Source organism: Eutrigla gurnardus, assembly GCF_963514095.1.
Source record: "Eutrigla gurnardus genome assembly, chromosome: 15".
Taxonomy (NCBI): Eukaryota; Metazoa; Chordata; class Actinopteri; order Perciformes; family Triglidae; genus Eutrigla; species Eutrigla gurnardus.
In genome coordinates, this window is record NC_139938.1 from 12,702,951 (window position 1) to 12,722,937 (window position 19,987).

Sequence of the window (19,987 nt, forward strand, 5' to 3'; positions counted from 1 at the left end):
GAAAATCAGCTGGCTGTAAAATCAAAAAATTTACAACGATAATGACCCATCTCACCCGTTTATGTTAATATAAAAAATACTGGTAAGTAATAATATCAATCAACACTCAAAATTATTAAGTGGTGTCACAACTATTATTGATGACTTGGGAAAAACACAAAGAAAACTGCAAAGGGAGAATTGGAAAATATGATTTATACATATCACGCATAGGTTTGTATACCCAGTCCGAGCTCGTAGCGACTAGCGAGCGAGAAAATACTCGATAAATAATAGATACTAAAAATTAGTATCAGATTCGATACTACCTTGCAAAAGTATCAAAATGTCCCCGCCACAGTTCCGCCAGTTGCGCTGTCCCCGCGTCGTCTCCGTGCAGCGCAGACAGACAGCTACAGCTCCATCCCTCTCTAGCAGCTGAACACATGAACAACAACACTGAGTTGACTGAACACAGCTAGTGCTGCTGCTGGAGGGCCTTCACTACCAGTTTTAGTAGAACATTAACAAAGCAAAAGTGTTGTTTGGAAGTATTTAGCTTACGAGGCTAACAACCGGTGAAACAAGCCGATATGCTAGCAATGCTAAAGTAGTGGCACGGAGTCGAGTAGTGGTGACCTTAGAGAGTCAGCAAAGCTCCTGTTTCAACAACATTGAAGTTTTAAACGGTTAAGTCGCATCAGGTAGAACATGGCACATGATTTAGCCTTGCTAGCTAACCTTTGCTATGGTGACAAGCTAAGAGTACAGCTCGATAGCGGTGAGCAGCTGTTTACAAAGTTGATTTAAAAAGCACTTTAAAGGACTCCAACCGCAGAAAAATACTGGTATGTCTCCGTGGTCTTGAAAGCTTGAAGAGATTCTCCAGTGTATGATTATGGATTGTGAATGAGGTAAATATGTCATTAAAGTGGATGTCGGGCAAGATATTGGTGGACAAAAGTGATTTAAAGAGCTCTCCCAGTGTATATGGATCATATCCAATACATGACATTTTCTTTCCTCACTGTTGAGATGCAAAAGTTTTGGGAGCTGGCTGGCAGGTAGGTACCCAACATGGCGGCATTCTGGGTAGCTACTAGTGGGGATGATGTAGAATCACGTGACTGATAACCATGATTACAAAATATGGGCAACAATTCAGTCTGGAAACATCTGAAATATCTGGCTAGCTATACATTTGGCATAAAATATACCCCAAACATAAATTTCCAATACCAACACAGCTCTTTGCTTATAAGTACTGTAACAACTGGCTGGTTTGTGGAGTTTCACTGGACAGTTCTATCTCTCACATGAGTTGATAAATGAGTTTCAGTGCGTAGAGGGATTATCTATTTCCCGGTTGTTTCCTTTGGGTGTGACGGTGAATTCATTAGAGTGTGAGTTTCCCTTCTCTACAGCTGCAGATAAAACACAATGATATAATGTGTATTATTTGAGCAAAGTGTGATGATGATGATTTAACTGACATGCCCGAAATAAATAAATAAATGTAAATGTAAATAATCATCCAACTGGGTGTGTGGAGAGGGTATTTTAGTGGGCACACTGTATGAATTACAGGTTTATCTGTTTGGTTTACTGCCAAGGGAAACACCAATACGTTCATGGATCATCAACTATCGTACTATTGTACAGTAGTAACTGAAATACAGGAGCTATAAGGAAGTATAGATACTGTCCTTTCAATACAGATGAAAAGGCAAAATCAGGAATGAATCGTATACTGTTTATTCACTTTGTGGTGTCAGTTTCACAGAATTTGTCAACTGAGATTAAACAATGTAGCCTATGACAAAGTGCATAGTCTTAAATCTTTAACACACACACACACACTGACTGAACATGTCTATGTGTGACATCATTCCAAATTAGCCATAAACTGGCAAAAGGCCAGAAAACAGAACAGTTTTGAAGTTGTTTAACATAATGCAAAAATACAAATGTCAGTGCTTAACAGCCTTAACGTCTTTTAAGTAAACCTGAGATAAATAGAAATGGGTCCACATTATCTGATTTGTTTTTCAATCCTGTCCAAATCCACCTGCCCCCTCTCTGAGTTGTCCTTTCACTCTGCTCTCATTCATTTAATGAGCGCCCCCAAGAGGAGTCATGAAGTAGTGAATCTGGTGACACAAAATGGTAACAGGCTTTATGCAATAAAGTAAAGCGCCTGCATATTTTTATATATATATATATATATATATATATATATATAGAGAGAGAGAGAGAGAGAGAGAGAGAGAGACTGACATTACCATTGTTTTTTAAATAAAGAAAAAAAAAGTTTTTTCCCTTTATTTGCCCCTTTAATGTCAGAGAAGATTCTAGTTTTCGACTTTAATCTGAAATTCAGAGTTGTTTCTCAGTTATTATTCTCAGTATAATGATCTGCAAATTATTCAAAATATTTCATTGACATGTTGAAAAATGTTTACCGGTGAGGCAAGATTGCACACTGGTCACAGTTGACAATCATGAAACAAGCAAGCTGTTTATCTGTCTGTGAAGATGAGTCAGTGGCAGTATAATTCAATAGAAACATTTGGCCTGGGATGACTTCATCAAGCCGTCACACCCCATACTTAATAAATGCAAAACAATGTTCTAGTTTTATATTGAGGTAGATGCACCACACCTATTTATTGACATACCTTTTTAGTCAAACCCCCCTTCTATATCTGTATTATTTTAGAAATATCTCTTTACCAATCACAGCCACTCATTTCAAAGAAAGATGGGGATTTCCACTCCTGGCCTTTATTAGTTCACTGGTCGGTAGCGATACTGCTCTGTAAGTGGACTCTCAGTTACTAAGTAATAATTCCTTTGAAAGCGGTAGGGGGCCTTGGATTTAATGGCTCCTTCAAGATTTATGGGCACATTAAAAACTGCAGTTTGAAGCTCTTTGAACACTGGCTGATGCTACTTTCACAACCGCCCAGACATCATCATTGTTTCCCTCTTTGTGCAGAAAGCTCTAAACAAAACCCAAGTTGTGTATTTTATTGCTGCATCATGAGAATTTAACTGAAATTAGACTGAAGGCAAGACACTAAACTGACGGCATTTTTAAAGATTTAGGTATCGGTCTGCCTCTGCTTCCTCTTAGATTAAAACCTTCAAGTGAGGGAAATTCACTTGAATACTCCACCAACCACACACACACACACACACACACACACAGTAAATGTTGTGAAAGTAGAAGCTGCTGCCTCCCTTTGGGCAGAGCGGTAAATAGCAGACAGTTCAACATTTTTCTTTCATGTCAGGGTAAAAACTTTCCAAATCCAGACCTGTCAGATACGTCGTACATCACAACGCTCACACACTGGATCCTTTTTGTCGCCCTTCGCCACTACGCCCACAACCAATTTCACAGAAATATAATCCTACTTTTTAAAGTAACAAAATGACTGAAGCCGCATTTCCTTATCTAACCATGATGGGGTGTGATGAAATCATGTTGGAGGGTTGGATTTCTTGTGGGAGTATGGGAGTATCAGAGGTCACATGCCTCGCACTTTGTCTTTCCTTATTAAACGTTGTAATTGCAAAGTGTGGCTCAGGTTTTTCCACCCTCTGTTTACACACCAGTCAACAACAGCTCTGAGGATTGAAGAAGACCTGCTATAAACCTGAATACAGATACACCAAAGCGCATAAACACAGATTACACAGATACTTCGTTAAAACAAGACTGGTTGTTGTGAACACACCCAGATCAATATTTCGACACAAAATAACACAAAGAGGATCACCAAGAATTGATAAATCACTATATGTTCAAGCAGAAATGTTATTGCTATTATCTGGAACGTTTTTCCAGCGAGCGCTATCTGGCTGTATGTTTTCACCTCAAAAACCTTTTTTCCCCCTTTTTAGCTGTTAGAATTCAAAGTGATTGTGTGATTTCGAGCTTATCTAAATGATAGATTGTGTTGCTCAAAATCATGAAAGGCAGAACACAAAGGGTGAGTGAAATGTGACTATAGATCAGGGGTCTTAAACTCCCCAGTCTGATTGAACTTTATCAGTAATCATTTTCTAGCATGGCTGTGAAACCAGAGTATAAACACTGGCTCTTTATATTCATAAACACTTCCAGTCATCAGCATATTTACTGTGACCGACACCAACATGTCTCCTTCTAAACCTCAAAGAAAGGTTGACCCAAAGGACGGACAATAGTTGATGAATCATTTCGGTGATTAAAGTGTAACAGTGTGACCAGGTCGTTTCTATGTTTCTTTATCAACATTTTTTAATGTCTCTGAATTGCAGAATGTTCACACAGAAGACATTCGCTGGTGATGTTTTTTTAATTTGTTCTCCTACAATGTCTGAATTTGTAACGGTCTGCTCCAAGCGCATCGTTTTAGAAGTTTTGTGTCATCCTTTGATAGTCAAGGTTCATTCAAAGGAAAGATTGTGATTTTGATTAAATATTGACAAAATTGACTTAACACACGTGACCTGTTTATCTTCTTGACATTTCATTGAAACTAAGATCTTTCATGCAGTAAACATGACACATTTGAGTGAGAAACATTCCAGATATATATTTAGACTCCAGCAGTGTGTCATCCATAGTTTGTGACAGTGTAATACGGCAAAATCATAAAGCACAAGACCATATTTGGTATGTCTGAAGTTTTCGTCAGAGAGGTATTGTTATTCAAAACCGACTGAGTCACCTCTCACTTAGGACTCCACCCTTCTGCTGCTCAAGGTGAAACTCAAAATGGGGGAGGGGGACTTAAGAGGGAGGATGAGCTAACTAAATGTTCGGATGCTATCTTTTTTTGTTAAATATGAAATTTGTGTTAAATTTGTGTTTAATCTTGCATGTGGTGCTATGCAAAACAGTTTCACATGTTTTCTTCTGTTGAACTGAATGAGACCGGATGGCTGGGGGGGAGGGTGAACAGGTTTGTGGAGTTTGGGGGAGTGGACCTGAGTTGTTTTTCCTCCACAGCCCCTCCTTTCTCAGAGAGGAGATTATATCTACCTGCTCTACAGAATCCTGTCCCATTTAACAAACTCACCTGACTAACGAAGGACGTGCCTCCATCACAGAAGACGACAAACAACCTACAGGCTTACGTCACCGCTAGAGAGGAATCCACAATGGTGTCTGCTGGGTTACAAATTCTGGGCGCCGCTCTGGGGCTCTTGGGCTGGATTGGCACCATCGTCGTGTGTGCCCTCCCCATGTGGAAGGTCACTGCGTTTATCGGCAGCAACATCGTGACCTCGCAGACCTCGTGGGAAGGTATTTGGATGAACTGTGTGCACCAGAGCACAGGCCAGATGCAGTGTAAGGTCTACGACTCCATGCTTGCCCTCAGCTCTGACCTCCAGGCTGCCCGGGCCCTGACCATCGTCTCCATCGTGGTGGGCGTCCTGGCTATCCTGCTCTCCGTAGCCGGGGGGCAATGCACCAACTGTATCGAAGATCCGACGTCCAAGACCAAAGTGGGCATTGCAGCTGGAGTTATGTTCATCGTAGCTGGGGTCCTCTGCCTCATTCCTGTCTGCTGGACGGCCCACACCATCATCCGAGACTTCTACAACCCGCTGTTGGTCAGCGCCCAGAAGAGAGAGTTGGGTGCTGCACTCTACATCGGCTGGGGGGCGGCCGCCCTGATGCTGATCGGAGGTGGGATGCTCTGCTGCAACTGTCCCCCTAAAGAAGAAGGCTCCTACACCGCAAAATACAAGGCTGCCAAATCTGACGCCTCAGCACCAGTGTCCGGGAAAGACTATGTCTGAAACTGATCTGGAAACCAGTAAATAGCTTCTACTAAGGCATGTTTACTAGGACAGATGCACTGGTGCTACTGGGTTTTGAGTGGTGATATTTCAGGATGTTACTGTTAAAGTAGCCCAGAGTTTTACTCCTCATGAGAATGTTGTGAAGGAAATAAACGGCAAGAAAGGAACCATACCCAGAGAGGAAATTCAATTGTGTTTGTTAACGGAGTTATTTGTAAATGTATTGTTGTCAATATGAATATGTGTGTTTGTAAGTCTTTTCTGAGTATATGAATATTCTATAACCTAATTTGTATGTGGGTTGTATAAACCATATGTATGAGATTCACAATGTGCCAGTTACAATGTAAATAAATATTTTGTTTACAAATCAGACATCTCTTGTGCTTGCTTTTTATTTTCATCTGTATTCCCACAGCAGCTGTGTTCAGCGCAATTTCATCCAGTGGTCTTAAAATGGAACAAATCAAAATATCATTCAAATGTTTTATATTGACATGTATTTTTTTTATACTTTTTGTACATTTAGTGACACACAAATATACCAAGGATTGCTTTAAAAAATAAAATACCCTCACAACGGTTGAGAATGTTCTATTGTCCGACTTGTTAATCAGGTTTAGGTGTGGCAGAAAAAAAGAAGCAAGGTGGTTTGAAACTGGTTTTTGTTCAAACTGTGAGTCTACAAACAAATCTCACAGGACCTGTTTTCATTCCTTAACAGAGTTAATAAAGAAATGTTCAACTTGGGATTAGTAGGATTGTTAATTGAACATGCCAAGCAAGAGTCTGAAATAGGTAAAAAAATATATATATATATTTGAGAGTTGAATCTCTGTTGATTAAATGAAGATTGCAACCTGACCTTAACCCAAGTGTTTGCTCAAGGCTTGATCTGTGTGTGTGTGTGTGTGTGTGCGTGTGTGTGTGTGAACACAGGTGGGATCTGGAGCCATTGTTCCCCGTCTCTAAGTCTTGCTTGAGGTAACAAAGCAACAATGAACAGAGAGAGAATGAGGTTTGTGGATATCAGGTCTCAGTTTCCCCCCTTTTGTCCGGGAGCACAGAAACTCCACCCTGAAAGTTTGAACCACAATGGAAAGCCGTTATCTTCTCACAGTGGAACCTCAGAGCATCAGAGCACAGCAAACCCTTCCTCAAGCAGGTGTGGGAGTCTCTGAGAGCAATTACAACGCCTGTTGTCTTCATATGCATTCAGAATCGAATAGGATTTCTCTAAGCGCAGCCTCTTCCCGCGTAGAAGTTGAGTCCTTGGCTGCAGTGGCGTTCTCATGGCTTCTCAGGGCCTCCAGATCATGGGTGTGCTGCTGGCCTTCATCGGCTGGCTGGGCACCATCATCACATGTGCCATGCCCATGTGGAGAGTCACCGCGTTTGTCGGGGCGAACATCGTCACCGCCCAGGTGATCTGGGAAGGCCTGTGGATGAACTGCGTGGTCCAGAGCACGGGCCAGATGCAGTGTAAGGTGTACGACTCCATGCTGGCTCTACCTCAAGACCTGCAGGCCGCCAGGGCCATGGTGGTCATCGCTGTGATCGTCGGGGTGTTCGGCGTCCTCATGGCCGTGGTTGGAGGAAAGTGCACCAACTGCATGGAGGACGAAGTGGCCAAAGCCAAAGCCTGCATTACGTCCGGAGTGATCTTCATAATAGCCGCCTTCCTGATTATGATCCCAGTGTCCTGGTCAGCTCACGCGGTGATCCGGGACTTTTACAACCCCCTGGTGATTGCTGCTCAGAGGAGGGAGCTCGGGGCTGCGCTTTATATCGGTTGGGGCTCTGCCGGGCTGCTGCTGCTGGGAGGAGGCCTGCTCTGCAATAACTGCCCCCCAAAGGAGGCCACAAGACCCTACATACCTGCCAAGTTTGCCCCTGCAAGAACCGCATCTTCAAACGTGGACTATGTGTGAGTTTTTGGGGTTGGAACCGCAGCATAACATGTCTTGAGATTTTCATTGAAATGTGTTAATGTTGGATGAATGCAGCACAGTAAAGTACCATATATTGTCAGGTGGCTTTTTTCAGATTAAATGTGTCCATATCAATGTTTACAACAACATATGCTGTCAATTATTAGTGATGGGAGCTGAAAACCTGAAATATATACATTTCTAGAACAGAATTCCCACTTTTAGAAGTTGTTTAACTCATAAAGACTGAGGCTGAATGGAGTGATGCAAATATAACTGCTGTTCAGGGAAGGGTTGAAAGCCAAACAACGTGTGAATAGTGATTTTTCAAAAGCTAATTTTGATATATATGTTGAAATTAGGTGATGTTGTATTAATTAACTGTAAGATGATTTAATGATCACTGATGGACCTCCAATTACCTTTCAACCGTCAGAAAATAAAGCTTTGCATCAATGCGTTCCTTTCTCATGTTAACTCTGCACCTGCACCAAATACTGTAATACTGTGACGCTGAGACTGAACTTCTCAATAAGCAAACGTGATAAGGCATTCAGGAATTTAGGGGAGTGCGACTCCTGGGAATTTACTGACTGTATCTGCTTGAGCTGTTTGCCATGGTGTAATCCACGGCCCCTCTATTGAGACTGTAATTTACAGTTTCTGTCTCGAGTAAAATGGACGTCACTGCAAGAAACAACGGTGCACTGTGTACGCTCGGATTCATGTTGCTAAGGAACTGTTTTATATCTACAAAGAATGGATATTTACACTTTGCTCAGTAAGAGCACATCTGCCAAGTCTTGTCAGGTTGATCTATCCTGACCATCTTTAATGGGTTTCTTTTTGTTTACAGACATTTTCAATTGAAACCAGTCTGACAAGGAAAACAATGTGCTCTTGTTATTTTTCTCTTTTGTGTCCGTTTCCATTTTGGCCACTCAGATGAAGCCAGTGGTGGATGAAGCATTCAGATCTTATAGATAGTGTTAAATAGTTCATTACAACTATTGCAACTATTAATCCCTGCAATAAAATGCAATAAAATCTGTACTTGCTCGTAGGGAAAAGTGCAGAAGTATTGTCAACAAAATGTACTCAAAAGTATCTGTAAATGTCCTCATTATGCAGACTGACCTCTGTCAATATTATATGTATGGTGGATTATGATGTGAATGTCTGAGCAGCATTTTTGAACTTTTTAACTATTTTATATAGTCATGTTTTATTCATACAGCTTTATCTGTACAGCATATGACACCTGTTGCCTTTAAACAATAGTTTAATTATAATGTAGCATGTTTTGTGTATAAAATATCAAACTTTAAAGTAAAATATGCAACATTTCTCTCTGAAATGTAGCATAGAATAAAAGCGAGAGAGAAATATCTAAATGTTTTACTTAAGTGAAAATACGTTCATAAACAGGCATAAAAAAGTTATTGATAAAAAAACAGATTGTTTATTTTCTGAATGGAAGAACAAAATCAAACTTCTATCTGAAGTGCTTATGTTGCAAAAATATAAATGATTACATGGAGAATCTGACACTGAATGAATACAGAAATTAAAACATATTCAAAGAAATCATTGCAACATGGCACATACCTTTAGAGTCTTGTGTAATTTTCAATAACAAAAGGCCACAATGTGTTAGTAGAAAAAAGACATTAATCAATGCAAATCACAACCTCATTAGGAACAGGTTTGTACTGTATGAAAAGTCTGGTGCTGATTAAAGGGTGCCGTCTCTCATGTAACACAGAAACTCAGACAAATTCCTTCCCGGGGGTTGTGGATTTAGGCGCAGAGTACTTTGCTCCACTATAGCGGTCTCCTCCTGACGGGCACTGACAACAGAGGAGAGCACCACCGATCAGCAGGAGTCCTGATGCTCCCCAGCCCACGTACAGACATGCACCCAGCTCCCTCCTCTGGGCGTCAGGAACCATGGGGTTGTAGAAGTCCTTTATGATGGTATTAGCGGGCAGCGACACGGTCACCAGACACAGAGCCCCACTCAGGATGAAGAAAACACCCGCCGCGATGGCCACTCTGCCTTTTGCGACCTTGTCCCCAACACAAGTGGTGCATTTACCCCCGACCACTGAGAGCAGCAGGCCGAACAGAGAGAACAGGATGGCGATGACCACCATAGCCCGAGCGGCCTGGAGGTCTGGAGGCAGGGCCAGAAGTGAGTCGTAGACCTTGCACTGCATCTGGCCGGTGCTCTGCACCACACAGGTCATCCAGAGTCCTTCCCAGATGGTCTGAGCCACCACGATGTTGTTCCCGATGAAAGCAGACACCTTCCACAGGGGCAGCATGCAGATCAGTATGTTTCCAATCCATCCAAGCACCGCCAACCCGACGCCCAGAATCTGCAGCCCTAAAGATGCCATTGCTGTTTGATGGTGGTACTCTTTCTTGCTCTGGATCAGTCCTTCACTGGGCTGCAAAATGAAAGCTTTCCCAATGTGGGGAGGTTTTATATGACCCACAGATGCCCCTGGGTAGCCCCCTCCACTGGGTGGGCTTTGGCTCCAACGCTCAGATATAAACATCCATCACGCTGCCTTTAAGTTCAGAGGAGTTTCTCTCCTACAAAGAGGCCTTGTGGTGCCCCACCATAGCTACAATAAAGGAAAGAATCTTGAACAGTGTAGTCTATGTGGAAACATGAAAAGCTCACTTTATGGAGTGGGGAAAATATACTGTCAAATATTAACTTTTGTTTAAAATATGAATATAGAATATTTCATTAGAATATATGTATATATATAAAATAGAATATTTTATTATTTATCAATCATATTAAACAATAATGGACTCTTCATAGTTCCCAACTAGAGGGTGTTCTTCATGTATTTAAAGGCTCTGCTTCAGCCTGCCAAAATGTCCCTCCAGCACCAGGAGCACCTCAGCACTGGTAACTCTGTAAATAAGCTATGAATATGAGGTATGAAACAACAGCTATGTGTCATTATTTATCTGTTTCCTCTTGTGCATGTGTGTTTGTGTGTGTGTATGTGTGTGTGTGTGTGTGTGTGTGTGTGTGTGTGTGTGTGTGTGTATATATAATGAGGTCAAAAGGTCAATAAAAAACTCACCAAGGAGAATATATATAATAGAATACCATTACGTGTAAACTTTAAAAAATCTAAAATGTGCAGGGGACCCATGTGGCCCTCAGGAAATGCAGGGTCAGAATAGAGACCACCTTGGGGGATTTTGGGTGCTGTTTCACTTGCATCGTGGCCTGAGGGTCTCTCTCTGGCGGTCTCCACAACAGAGAGAGAAATGTATATAAAATAAATAGCAGCAAAACAAAAATGCATTTACTTATGCTCCTGCTGCGCAATCTTCAGTTAAACTTTTTCATCTCCAGTTCTTTTGGGAGATTGTCCTGCTCCATCACATTGTTAGTTGAGAGGACTTTGAGGTGTGCATCAAGCAACAGATGACTGGGCTACATAAGTCTTGATAAGTAGAAAACGGGTTAGTCTGTTGGTATTAATCACAGATAATATGCAATCAATACAACTAATTTCACTTTGGTTTGGCAGAAAAAATGAAAAATGAAATCCAACATATGCATTATGGAACAGTGGCAGACCTAAATGTAGTTCTTAAACTTTTAAATATGCTTCATGAAGTTAAAGAGCAGAATGTGTCACATTAGAAATAAACAGTAGGCATTGAGAGCATATTAAGTGGTAAAATACATTCCTGGAATCATTATAAAAATCTAAGCGGAACGTAATCGGCCCCGTTTTGTGCGGTAGTAGGTTCAACTGACGTGTCAAACGGCACCTTATACAGTGAACTCTCTCATTATCTCTGAATGGCAATCCATCTGAAGCGCTGTAGTACAGCCATCGGGTCAGCTGAGGCTCGCTGGCCAATCAGCACAGGTGGAATCACTCGGCTTGATTGCTGCTCTGGTCAAAGAGCATGAACGTGGCAATCAGGCCTGGGCGTAATATTCATGGTCTTCATAGACACTTCAAAAATATATAACAGGAAAATATTTGTATATTCTTATTACATGTTGCAGAATCTTGCACCTACTTTCCATGTCTTATTTCCTCTCATGGTTTCAGATGAAAGCCTGCAAGCAGGGGAAATAAACACATGATCTATAAATAAAAGTCAGGCTTTTCTAAAAAGAATTTGAAAATATTATGTGTTGAATTTGCAGCTTCAAATGTCATAAATCAAGACAATGAAATAAAAATAAATATATAGAGAATATTTCAGATTAATTAATACAACCAAATAAAATTGGTTGAGGTATTTCAGGGTTGACCGACACAATTTATATTAGAATTTGAAGCAAAGCGTTTGATATGTGGACAGCTGCAAAAATACTTCTCAAAATCATCCCATTTGAACGTCTACCAGTGTGTGGCTGACACTACGAGACTTACTTAATTACCACAGGTGTTTTCAATTTGAACAATTTTGAACAACCAATCAGAAGAGGCCTATGTGGGTATAAAAGCTGCAGGTGAAAACCTAAGTCCTTGTAATTCATTGCTGCTTCTGCTCAGAGTGAGACAACTATGGCGTCTGCAGGACTACAGATTTTGGGCATCTTTCTGGGAACCATCGGCTTTCTGGGCGACATCATCATCTGCGCCCTGCCCATGTGGAAGGTGTCTGCTTTCATTGGGACCAACATAGTGACGGCGCAAACCTTCTGGGAGGGCCTGTGGATGAACTGTGTGATGCAGAGCACCGGACAGATGCAGTGCAAGGTCTACGACTCCATGCTGGCCCTCCCCCGTGATCTGCAGGCGGCCCGGGCCCTGGTTGTGATCTCCATCCTGGTCGTCTTGATGGGAATCCTGCTCGCCGTCGCAGGGGGGAAATGCACCAACTGCATTGAGGACGAGGACGCCAAGAGCAGGGTAGCCATTGCTGCAGGGGTCTTCTTCATCGTCGGCGGCATCCTGTGCCTGATCCCCGTGTCCTGGTCTGCTAACACGGTCATCAGGAACTTCTACAACCCCATTATGGCCGACGCACAGAGGAGGGAGCTCGGCGCGTCGCTGTTCATCGGTTGGGGATCGGCGGGACTCCTGTTGATTGGCGGTGCTCTTCTCTGCTGCCAGTGTCGACAGCGTAAGGACAGCAGATACTCTGCCAAATATTCTGCCCCACGCTCTGCTGCTAGTGGAGGTGCCTATGTTTAAAATGGCTGGACTGTATTCTTTGAACCAATATTTTATGCTCTTAACTTTTAATGATTTCAAGGTGTTATGACTTTTTTTTTAATAAATGAAACTTTCATACAATTACTAGCTTTTCTTGGTTTGTGTGGGAGACTAAAGTGTTTCTAGTGGAAAATGACATGGTTTGGTCTTGACTCGACCTGTTCTAGCTTATTTAGAATTCTTTCGTGTCAAACTCTTGTAAATGGCAACGCCCAGGAACAACCACACTCCAGTGCTGGTGTCGCCAACTATGACAATTAAGTCGGCGTGCGCAATTAACAGGAACCTAGAAATCAAAGCAACTTGTGTTTGAGCCATTTTATTTTCCCCTATGCTTTCCCTACTGTGACATGTCGGTCTCCTGTGAGGAAACTATGCAAAACACACGTTTACTTCCTCACACTCTAAAAAAATACTGGTATTTGTCTACTGTGACATGTCAAAGGCTTCAGGGCCAACAGCTAGGCTGGCTCTGTCCAGAGGCACCAAAACCTGCCTACCACCCCTCAAGCTCATTCATGAACATGTTTCCATGCATGCTCTTATAAAACGACCTGCTGGACAGTTTTGTTACCATTGGCCATGTTAGCGTGTCCCTTTGCTTTCTGCTAAGCTAACCAGCTGCTGGATTTGGTTTCCTATTTACTCCAGTAAAAGTTTGAGATGGGCATAGCTTAACGTTTAAAAAATTAATAAATCCCTTAAAGTCTGACCTGAGATGTGAAAGTTGGCCTATTCTGGGAATTTAAAATGGCCAAACTTAGTTTTGGGTCACAAAGCAATCTTTCATACATGAGTGTTTTTTGTTCTCCTCCTCCTCATTCACAGTGAGCCAGAATCAGGACAAGCAGGAAACCTGAGCCACAAACTTGCAAAGTCCCCTCCCTGTTGCTCTTCCTTCTCAGACTCGCAGCACAAGAACCACGCAGCAAAACTCTTACACTATTGTGTTTACAGAAGCGGGAACGCTTGTGGTGAAAAATGACCTCCGGCTCAACTCCAGGTGGATTTTGTTGTCTTTGACTTCGCAGCAAAGTTACATGCCTTGGATCGTTCTTTTGGCAGAATGCGGACGCAGCTTGTTGGTGTGTGTTTGGCAATCGTCGGCTTTCTTGGCACCATCCTCATCTGTGGACTGCCCATGTGGAAGGTGACTGCCTTCATTGGGGCAAACATCGTCACCGCTCAGGTCTTCTGGGAAGGTTTGTGGATGAACTGTGTGATCCAGAGTACGGGTCACTCGCAGTGCAAGGCCTACGACTCCATTCTGGCGTTGCCACAGGACCTGCAGGCTTCCAGGGCTCTGATCTGCGTCTCCATCGCCGTCAGCGTGGTGGCTATTGGGCTCACTGTGGTCGGGGCCCGCTGCACCAACTTCTTGCGTGGCGACTGGCTGACCAAAGCTAATATTGGCCTCGCCGGAGGTTTGGTGTTTATATTAGCAGGACTCCTGTGCATTATTCCTGTCAGCTTGTCGGCTCACAGCATCATCACAGGCTTCTACAACCCCCTGACCACCTCGGGTAGGAGGGGGGAGCTCGGAGCTTCCATATATGTGGGCTGGGCGTCTGGAGCTCTGCTCGTCATTGGAGGAAGTGTGTTGTGTAGCACCTACCGATGCTGAGGAGAGGGAGAGATGACATCTCCAAGCCTGCATGGACTTTACTGTCTTTGATTATAACTGCTTTTTCAACATTTAGTTAAATGCACTATACTGATAATGAACAGATAATCTATGTAAAATATGAAAAAGTGTAGCATACAACCAGCTGTTTCTGCTTGTTTTTAAAATGAAGAATGAAAAAATGAAGTCGGGTTGAGCCAATACTTGTGAAATGTGATTTTATATTATGTTAATGAAGGAAAAAAGTTAAATAATGCAGAGTCAATAGTGTGTTTTTTTTAACTGCCAATTAAATGTGTCTTTGTTTGCAACAAGTCATCACACTGCGGTGTCTGTAAACTGAGGAGGTTCATGTTGATTTGTTTATTCCTGCTTTAGAATGTAACAATTATTAAATAACGTTTGATTAATCTAATTCAAGGCGTTGTCCTCACTAATGCTGGTCCAACTCTTCATTCACTCTCTAGCTCACTCGACCACCACTGGGCTCTCTCTCTCCCTCTCGCCAAAGACGAGCGTTGAAGCTTGAATGCTGTGTTTAAAAACACAGCTGACAGTGATGACATGTTATACCTTTAACAAACCAATACATTCACCTTGTACATTTGTATTTTTGTACAGAAGTTCTGCATTTTCTTTGTCTCTCATATATTTACACTTATTTTTCAAATTGTTAATTTGCAAAATTCAGTACGATAGAAGAGAAACATGTAATGTTGACACTGTGTGCTCTACACCAGCCACTTCAGTGTGAATAAAAGCCTGAAAAACTTGATTGGGGTCTAGCTGAGAGGTGTGTTGAAATACTCGCTCTATATTTACAGAAAGCTCACACGTTGCTGGTCTGTGGACCCTGTTAGCATATTTCTGTTGATCTTTGTGTCATCTGACCGTAGAACATAACAGCTGATGACAGCAGCTTACTCTCTATTTCAGCAGACACAAGACGAGAGAAATGCACAGTGGATGTTTTTGGTGAATTATATTTTGGTTTTAGTCTATTCCAGCATAACTGAATATTTTTTTTTTAAATGGGAGGACAGGGCAGGCTGATCGGGGGGATTACACTGGTTCTGATAGGTGTTTTTGGAGTGTGTGTGACATGTGGACTGCCAATGTGGCGCGAGACGTCTTTTGTGGGAGCAAATATTGTGACGGCTCAATCGGTAAGTCGAAATACATTACAGAGAAATTAATTTAATTATATTTACACATTTCCTTTATTGAGCATTTCACATTACAATGACTTAGTTTCCTCACTTCAACAAAAAAAAAATAGTAAAATGATCAAAAAAAATAACTTAAAATACCAAAAGAAAACACAGGAACTCAGAGTTTATGGACTACTTCACCTACATTGTGACATACTGAGAATCTTGTCCAGTTTTTTTTAATCTCTCAGGAGGTTCCCTCTGTCTCCTTCTTAGGTTTGGGATGGTCTGTGGTTACACTGTGTTATGCAGGCCACAGGTCAGATGCAGTGCACGAAACACACAACATCCATCACTTTGACTACTGACATCCAGGCGGGACGTGCCCTCTCATTGATCTCCATCCTCGCCGGCCTCCTGGGCTTCATTGTCACCCTCGGAGGAGGAGGCGTAGTCAACTGTAGTGGCGCTCCTCCTGATCCCCTAGAGCCTCCGACCAGCAGCTCCTCCACAAAAAAGGTGATGAAGTTGTAACCATTTCATGAAGACTGAGTGTTTGGTTCAGTTTATGCAATCTAAGTTCAGTGTTTAATCCTAAAATGTCTTCAAAACAAAAAAAATGGAGGGTGAGAATGAGCTGTAGGCTGTTTATCCTCTATTTTAGTTCATTTGTGATATAAAGAATGTGTTTTCACACATAAAACAAAGACTCAAAATCAAGTAATAATGCAAGTTTGCCAATCATACAGATTCCGATTTGATGGTGGAAATCCCGCATTAAAATGTGTCTCCAGGTGTGTCTGCTGGGTGGAGCTCTGAGTGTCCTAGCTGGCATCCTGATCCTGGTTTCAGTCAGCTGGTCCGCAGCAACAACCATCTCGCTCTACAACGACCCCTTTGTGGCGGCGTCCCTGAAGAGAGAGGTGGGCTCCTCCGTCTACATCGGCTGGGCCTCCGCTATGCTGCTTCTGCTCGGCGGCGCCATGATCTGCTTCGTGTGTGGGGAGAAGGAGAGAACCCCACCTACTGCCTACCCCTACATGCCGTACAGCACCAGCCCTCAATACAGCGACACCACCTACCGCATGGCCCCTATGACACCTGATGTCACGGGCCCGAACACCTCGAGGGTGTTTGACCGGCGTACGCCAAGCAGCATGGTGGAGCATGTCGCCCAAGTCCACGAGCATAACTCCCTGAATAAAGCTCAGGGAGCGCTGTATAATCAGCCTCAGGGGACACATCCAGGATCGGAGCAGGGGACGTTTGGCCGTAATCCGTCAAACAGATCAGGGACACCAGACAAGGGGAAGGGCTTATTCATGGGAATGAAGCCAAATCTGGTGCGTGACATTCCCAGCAGAGCAACAACGATGGCCAGTGAATATTATTACAATGCGGCCTAAATCTGGATGGATGGAGCGGCATGGATCAAAGTGCTGAGAATGACTAAACACAATAATCATGCGTCCCCGCAGTAACATTTTGTTCCAGTTCTTCACTGAAGTTAATGATGTAAAATGCTCAGTCCTAAGACTTTATTTTATGGCTGCACCATCAATATATAACTACTAAAAATATATTGGTATATATATGGTAAATATTTGGAAACTACATGTGAAATAGTTTTCTGGGTTTGAACAGTGTTTGCCTGCACAACATGAGTTCCTAATAAATGTTTAATCATTGTAACCACAGATGTATTGATCCCGCCAAAGAAAGAATTAAGACAGCGGAGGGGATTTGCCTGCAGGGAAGTTGTCATGTGAGCATTCAAACATGCACATCTCATTACCGTCGTCGAGTATCGATAGGCAGTGAGGTCGTTCAGGAAGTCATTCAGAGCCATTTAAAAACAATTGATCAATGGATAATACCTGAGCATTATCATTGTGAATAACTGTTCCAAATAATCTCTAAAAAATCATTTTTGGGTGGATTTTAAGGAGTGATTTTGTATTTAAAGGTTACATGAATAAAATGACTTGAGAAATAATTAACAATTGGAGGGCCTGGCAGGTGTGAAAAACAGTTTAATTTAATGTGAAATAAGTCAAAGTTATGCAGAAACACACTAAAACTGATGTTACCAAGTGTTGATCACTTGGTATCTTCTTCATGACTAATTTAAAATGTGCTTTAAATGTACCTGTGTGTTGATCAGAAACAGCGTTTGCCTGTGTGCTGTATTTCAGCCGACCTTTTAGGGGCCTCTGTGTGAGGAGCAATCTGGTCAGGTGAGATTTCTTCACAAACGAGTTTCAGGTGAGAGGCTGCAAACTCCTCCTCTGAATTCTCCCTTAACAACAAAACCTGAAAGTGGGGCAGCCACCGTCAGCTTCTCCTCTACGTGGGCAAAAAACCCACCTCGACCAATACGGTTGTCTAACTCGCAGGTAAATCACTCCAGCTCTCTGCAACACGCACTCTTACTTCCTTCAGGAGACCAACAGAGCTTCAGGATGGTGTCAGCTGGAAGACAGATTCTGGGTTTGACCCTGGCCATCATCGGCTTTCTGGGGAGCATCGTCATCTGCGCTCTCCCCACCTGGAAAGTCACAGCCTTCATCGGTGCCAACATCGTCACTTCTCAGGTGATCTGGGAGGGGATTTGGATGAACTGCGTCACCCAGAGTACGGGCCAGATGCAGTGCAAAATCTACGACTCTCTCCTGGCCTTACCTCAAGACCTGCAGGCTGCCAGAGCACTGGTGGTGATCGCCATCGTCGCGGGGATCTTCGGGGTCCTTCTCGGCATTGTCGGGGGCAAGTGCACCAACTTTGTGGAGGAGGAGAGGCAAAAGAGCAAAGTGGCCGTCGCTTCTGGTATCATCTTCATCATCGCAGGCGTCTTGGTGCTCATTCCCGTCTGCTGGACCGCCAACACCATCATCCGTGATTTCTACAACCCCATCATGACCAACGCTCAGAGGAGGGAGCTGGGGGCCTCGCTCTACATCGGCTGGGGCTCCGCGGGGCTGCTGTTCCTGGGTGGGGGCCTCCTCTGCAGCTCCTGTCCCCCCAGAGACGAGGCCAACTATGATGTGAAGTATGCCAAGGCTCGTTCGGTGCAAAGCAAGGACTATGTGTAGATGTTCAGTGGGAAGTGGGATTTGTGTCTGTCGGAAAGAGACAAAGAGTTTATGAAAATTCTGTTTCTCCCATGAAGACCACCATTTATAATGACTATAATGTGATTGAAGTATATAGATTATCTGTATGTGTATATACAATGTTTTTGTACTTTGGACCATTTATTCTTGTATGCTGTTTTTTTTAAATCCCACACAGTCACACATCATGTCTTTTTATGATGTGTGAGATTCAGAGCATGAATGCTATGAAACACATTGAATATTTATTAAAATGTTCCTGCTTGATTACAGTTTTGCGTCTTCTTCTTTATCAAACTAGAATATTGATGATATTGTGACTGATTAGGTGTTTGAGTAGAACTGTAATCAGATTTTCAAGTCATTTGTCCGACATGTGTTTGTGTCTTTGGTCCTTTTCTATCTCGTCACTGCTCAACAACAGTTACAGTGAAGATGTGTGCCAGAAGAACTCGCTGAAACGCAGATCTGGTTTTTCAAGTACATGAAAGAATTCTTATGAACAGGTTGTGTGACAACGTGCGCTTCCTGCCAAAGAAACGCTGCTAAATCAACAAAGACTGATGATTGGGTGTACGTTTTGAGTTTGAATATTTATGTATAGTTTTCCCTCTTTTTATCCTGTAAAAAACTAAACCTTAATCTAAGGAAACAAGTTTCGTGCCCTTTAAACACGAGAATAGACTTCTGTGAAAACGAAATATAAATGGATATAAATAAAAGTATCCCTCTGAACTTTATAAGGACACAAAGATTAAAGATTATTTTGAGCCGATTAGAAGGTTAAGTAGTGTGTGTGTGTGTGTGTGTGTGTGTCTGTGTGAATGTGTGTGTGTGTCTGTGTGAATGTGTGTGTGTGTGTGTGAGGAGAGTAGTTTAGCATGTGTCAAACAGGTTTTTCTGCCCAATTACTGCTGCTAGAATGAAACTAGTTTCCTCCCAGGAGATGGTGTTACACGTCTTTCTCTTTAGGGTTCGTCACATACGTTCTGCATGTGCCCTTTATTCACATGCTCAAAAGCGTTGCCAGAGGATGTGGACACACACACACACACACACACACACACACACACACAGGGACACGCACACTGACCTCAAAGAAGAATTAACTTTTGAATGAAATCAAATGTGATTTCGGGCACAAACAAAATGATGTGGCGCCTAACGA

General features: G+C 42.6%; 3 protein-coding genes and 4 pseudogenes across 7 annotated transcripts; 6 read left to right on the top strand and 1 right to left on the bottom strand.

The window, feature by feature from the left end:
• Positions 1-5,035: 5,035 nt before the first annotated feature.
• Positions 5,036-6,156, top strand: LOC311026044 (claudin-4 pseudogene; annotated as a pseudogene). Its single transcript has one exon. The product of its transcript is annotated as a claudin-4 pseudogene (transcript).
• Positions 6,157-7,037: 881 nt separating this feature from the next.
• Positions 7,038-7,739, top strand: LOC311026045 (claudin-4-like). The gene has a single exon (XM_084029350.1). The coding sequence runs from the start codon at positions 7,074-7,076 to the stop codon at positions 7,710-7,712; it is 639 nt and encodes a 212-aa protein (XP_083885476.1). The 5' UTR covers positions 7,038-7,073; the 3' UTR covers positions 7,713-7,739.
• Positions 7,740-9,191: 1,452 nt separating this feature from the next.
• On the bottom strand, positions 9,192-10,155 carry LOC311026046 (claudin-4 pseudogene; annotated as a pseudogene). The gene has a single exon. The product of its transcript is annotated as a claudin-4 pseudogene (transcript).
• Positions 10,156-12,255: 2,100 nt separating this feature from the next.
• LOC311026047 (claudin-like protein ZF-A89) lies at positions 12,256-13,028 on the top strand. Its single transcript, XM_084029351.1, has one exon. The coding sequence runs from the start codon at positions 12,278-12,280 to the stop codon at positions 12,908-12,910; it is 633 nt and encodes a 210-aa protein (XP_083885477.1). The 5' UTR covers positions 12,256-12,277; the 3' UTR covers positions 12,911-13,028.
• A 762-nt stretch (positions 13,029-13,790) lies between these two features.
• On the top strand, positions 13,791-14,970 carry LOC311026049 (claudin-4 pseudogene; annotated as a pseudogene). Its single transcript has one exon. The product of its transcript is annotated as a claudin-4 pseudogene (transcript).
• A 616-nt stretch (positions 14,971-15,586) lies between these two features.
• On the top strand, positions 15,587-17,302 carry LOC311026041 (claudin-4-like; the record flags this gene model as incomplete). Its single annotated transcript, XM_084029348.1, has 3 exons — positions 15,587-15,721; positions 15,983-16,225; positions 16,501-17,302. 3 exons carry the CDS (start codon positions 15,587-15,589, stop codon positions 17,110-17,112), a joined length of 990 nt encoding a protein of 329 aa, XP_083885474.1. The 3' UTR covers positions 17,113-17,302.
• An 809-nt stretch (positions 17,303-18,111) lies between these two features.
• On the top strand, positions 18,112-18,813 carry LOC311026048 (claudin-4 pseudogene; annotated as a pseudogene). The gene has a single exon. The product of its transcript is annotated as a claudin-4 pseudogene (transcript).
• Positions 18,814-19,987: the final 1,174 nt, after the last annotated feature.

Coding starts and splice junctions, on each gene's coding strand:
- LOC311026045 (XM_084029350.1), top strand. CDS start 7,074: ATGGCTTCTCAGGGCCTCCAGATCATGGGTGTGCTGCTGGCCTTCATC.
- LOC311026047 (XM_084029351.1), top strand. CDS start 12,278: ATGGCGTCTGCAGGACTACAGATTTTGGGCATCTTTCTGGGAACCATC.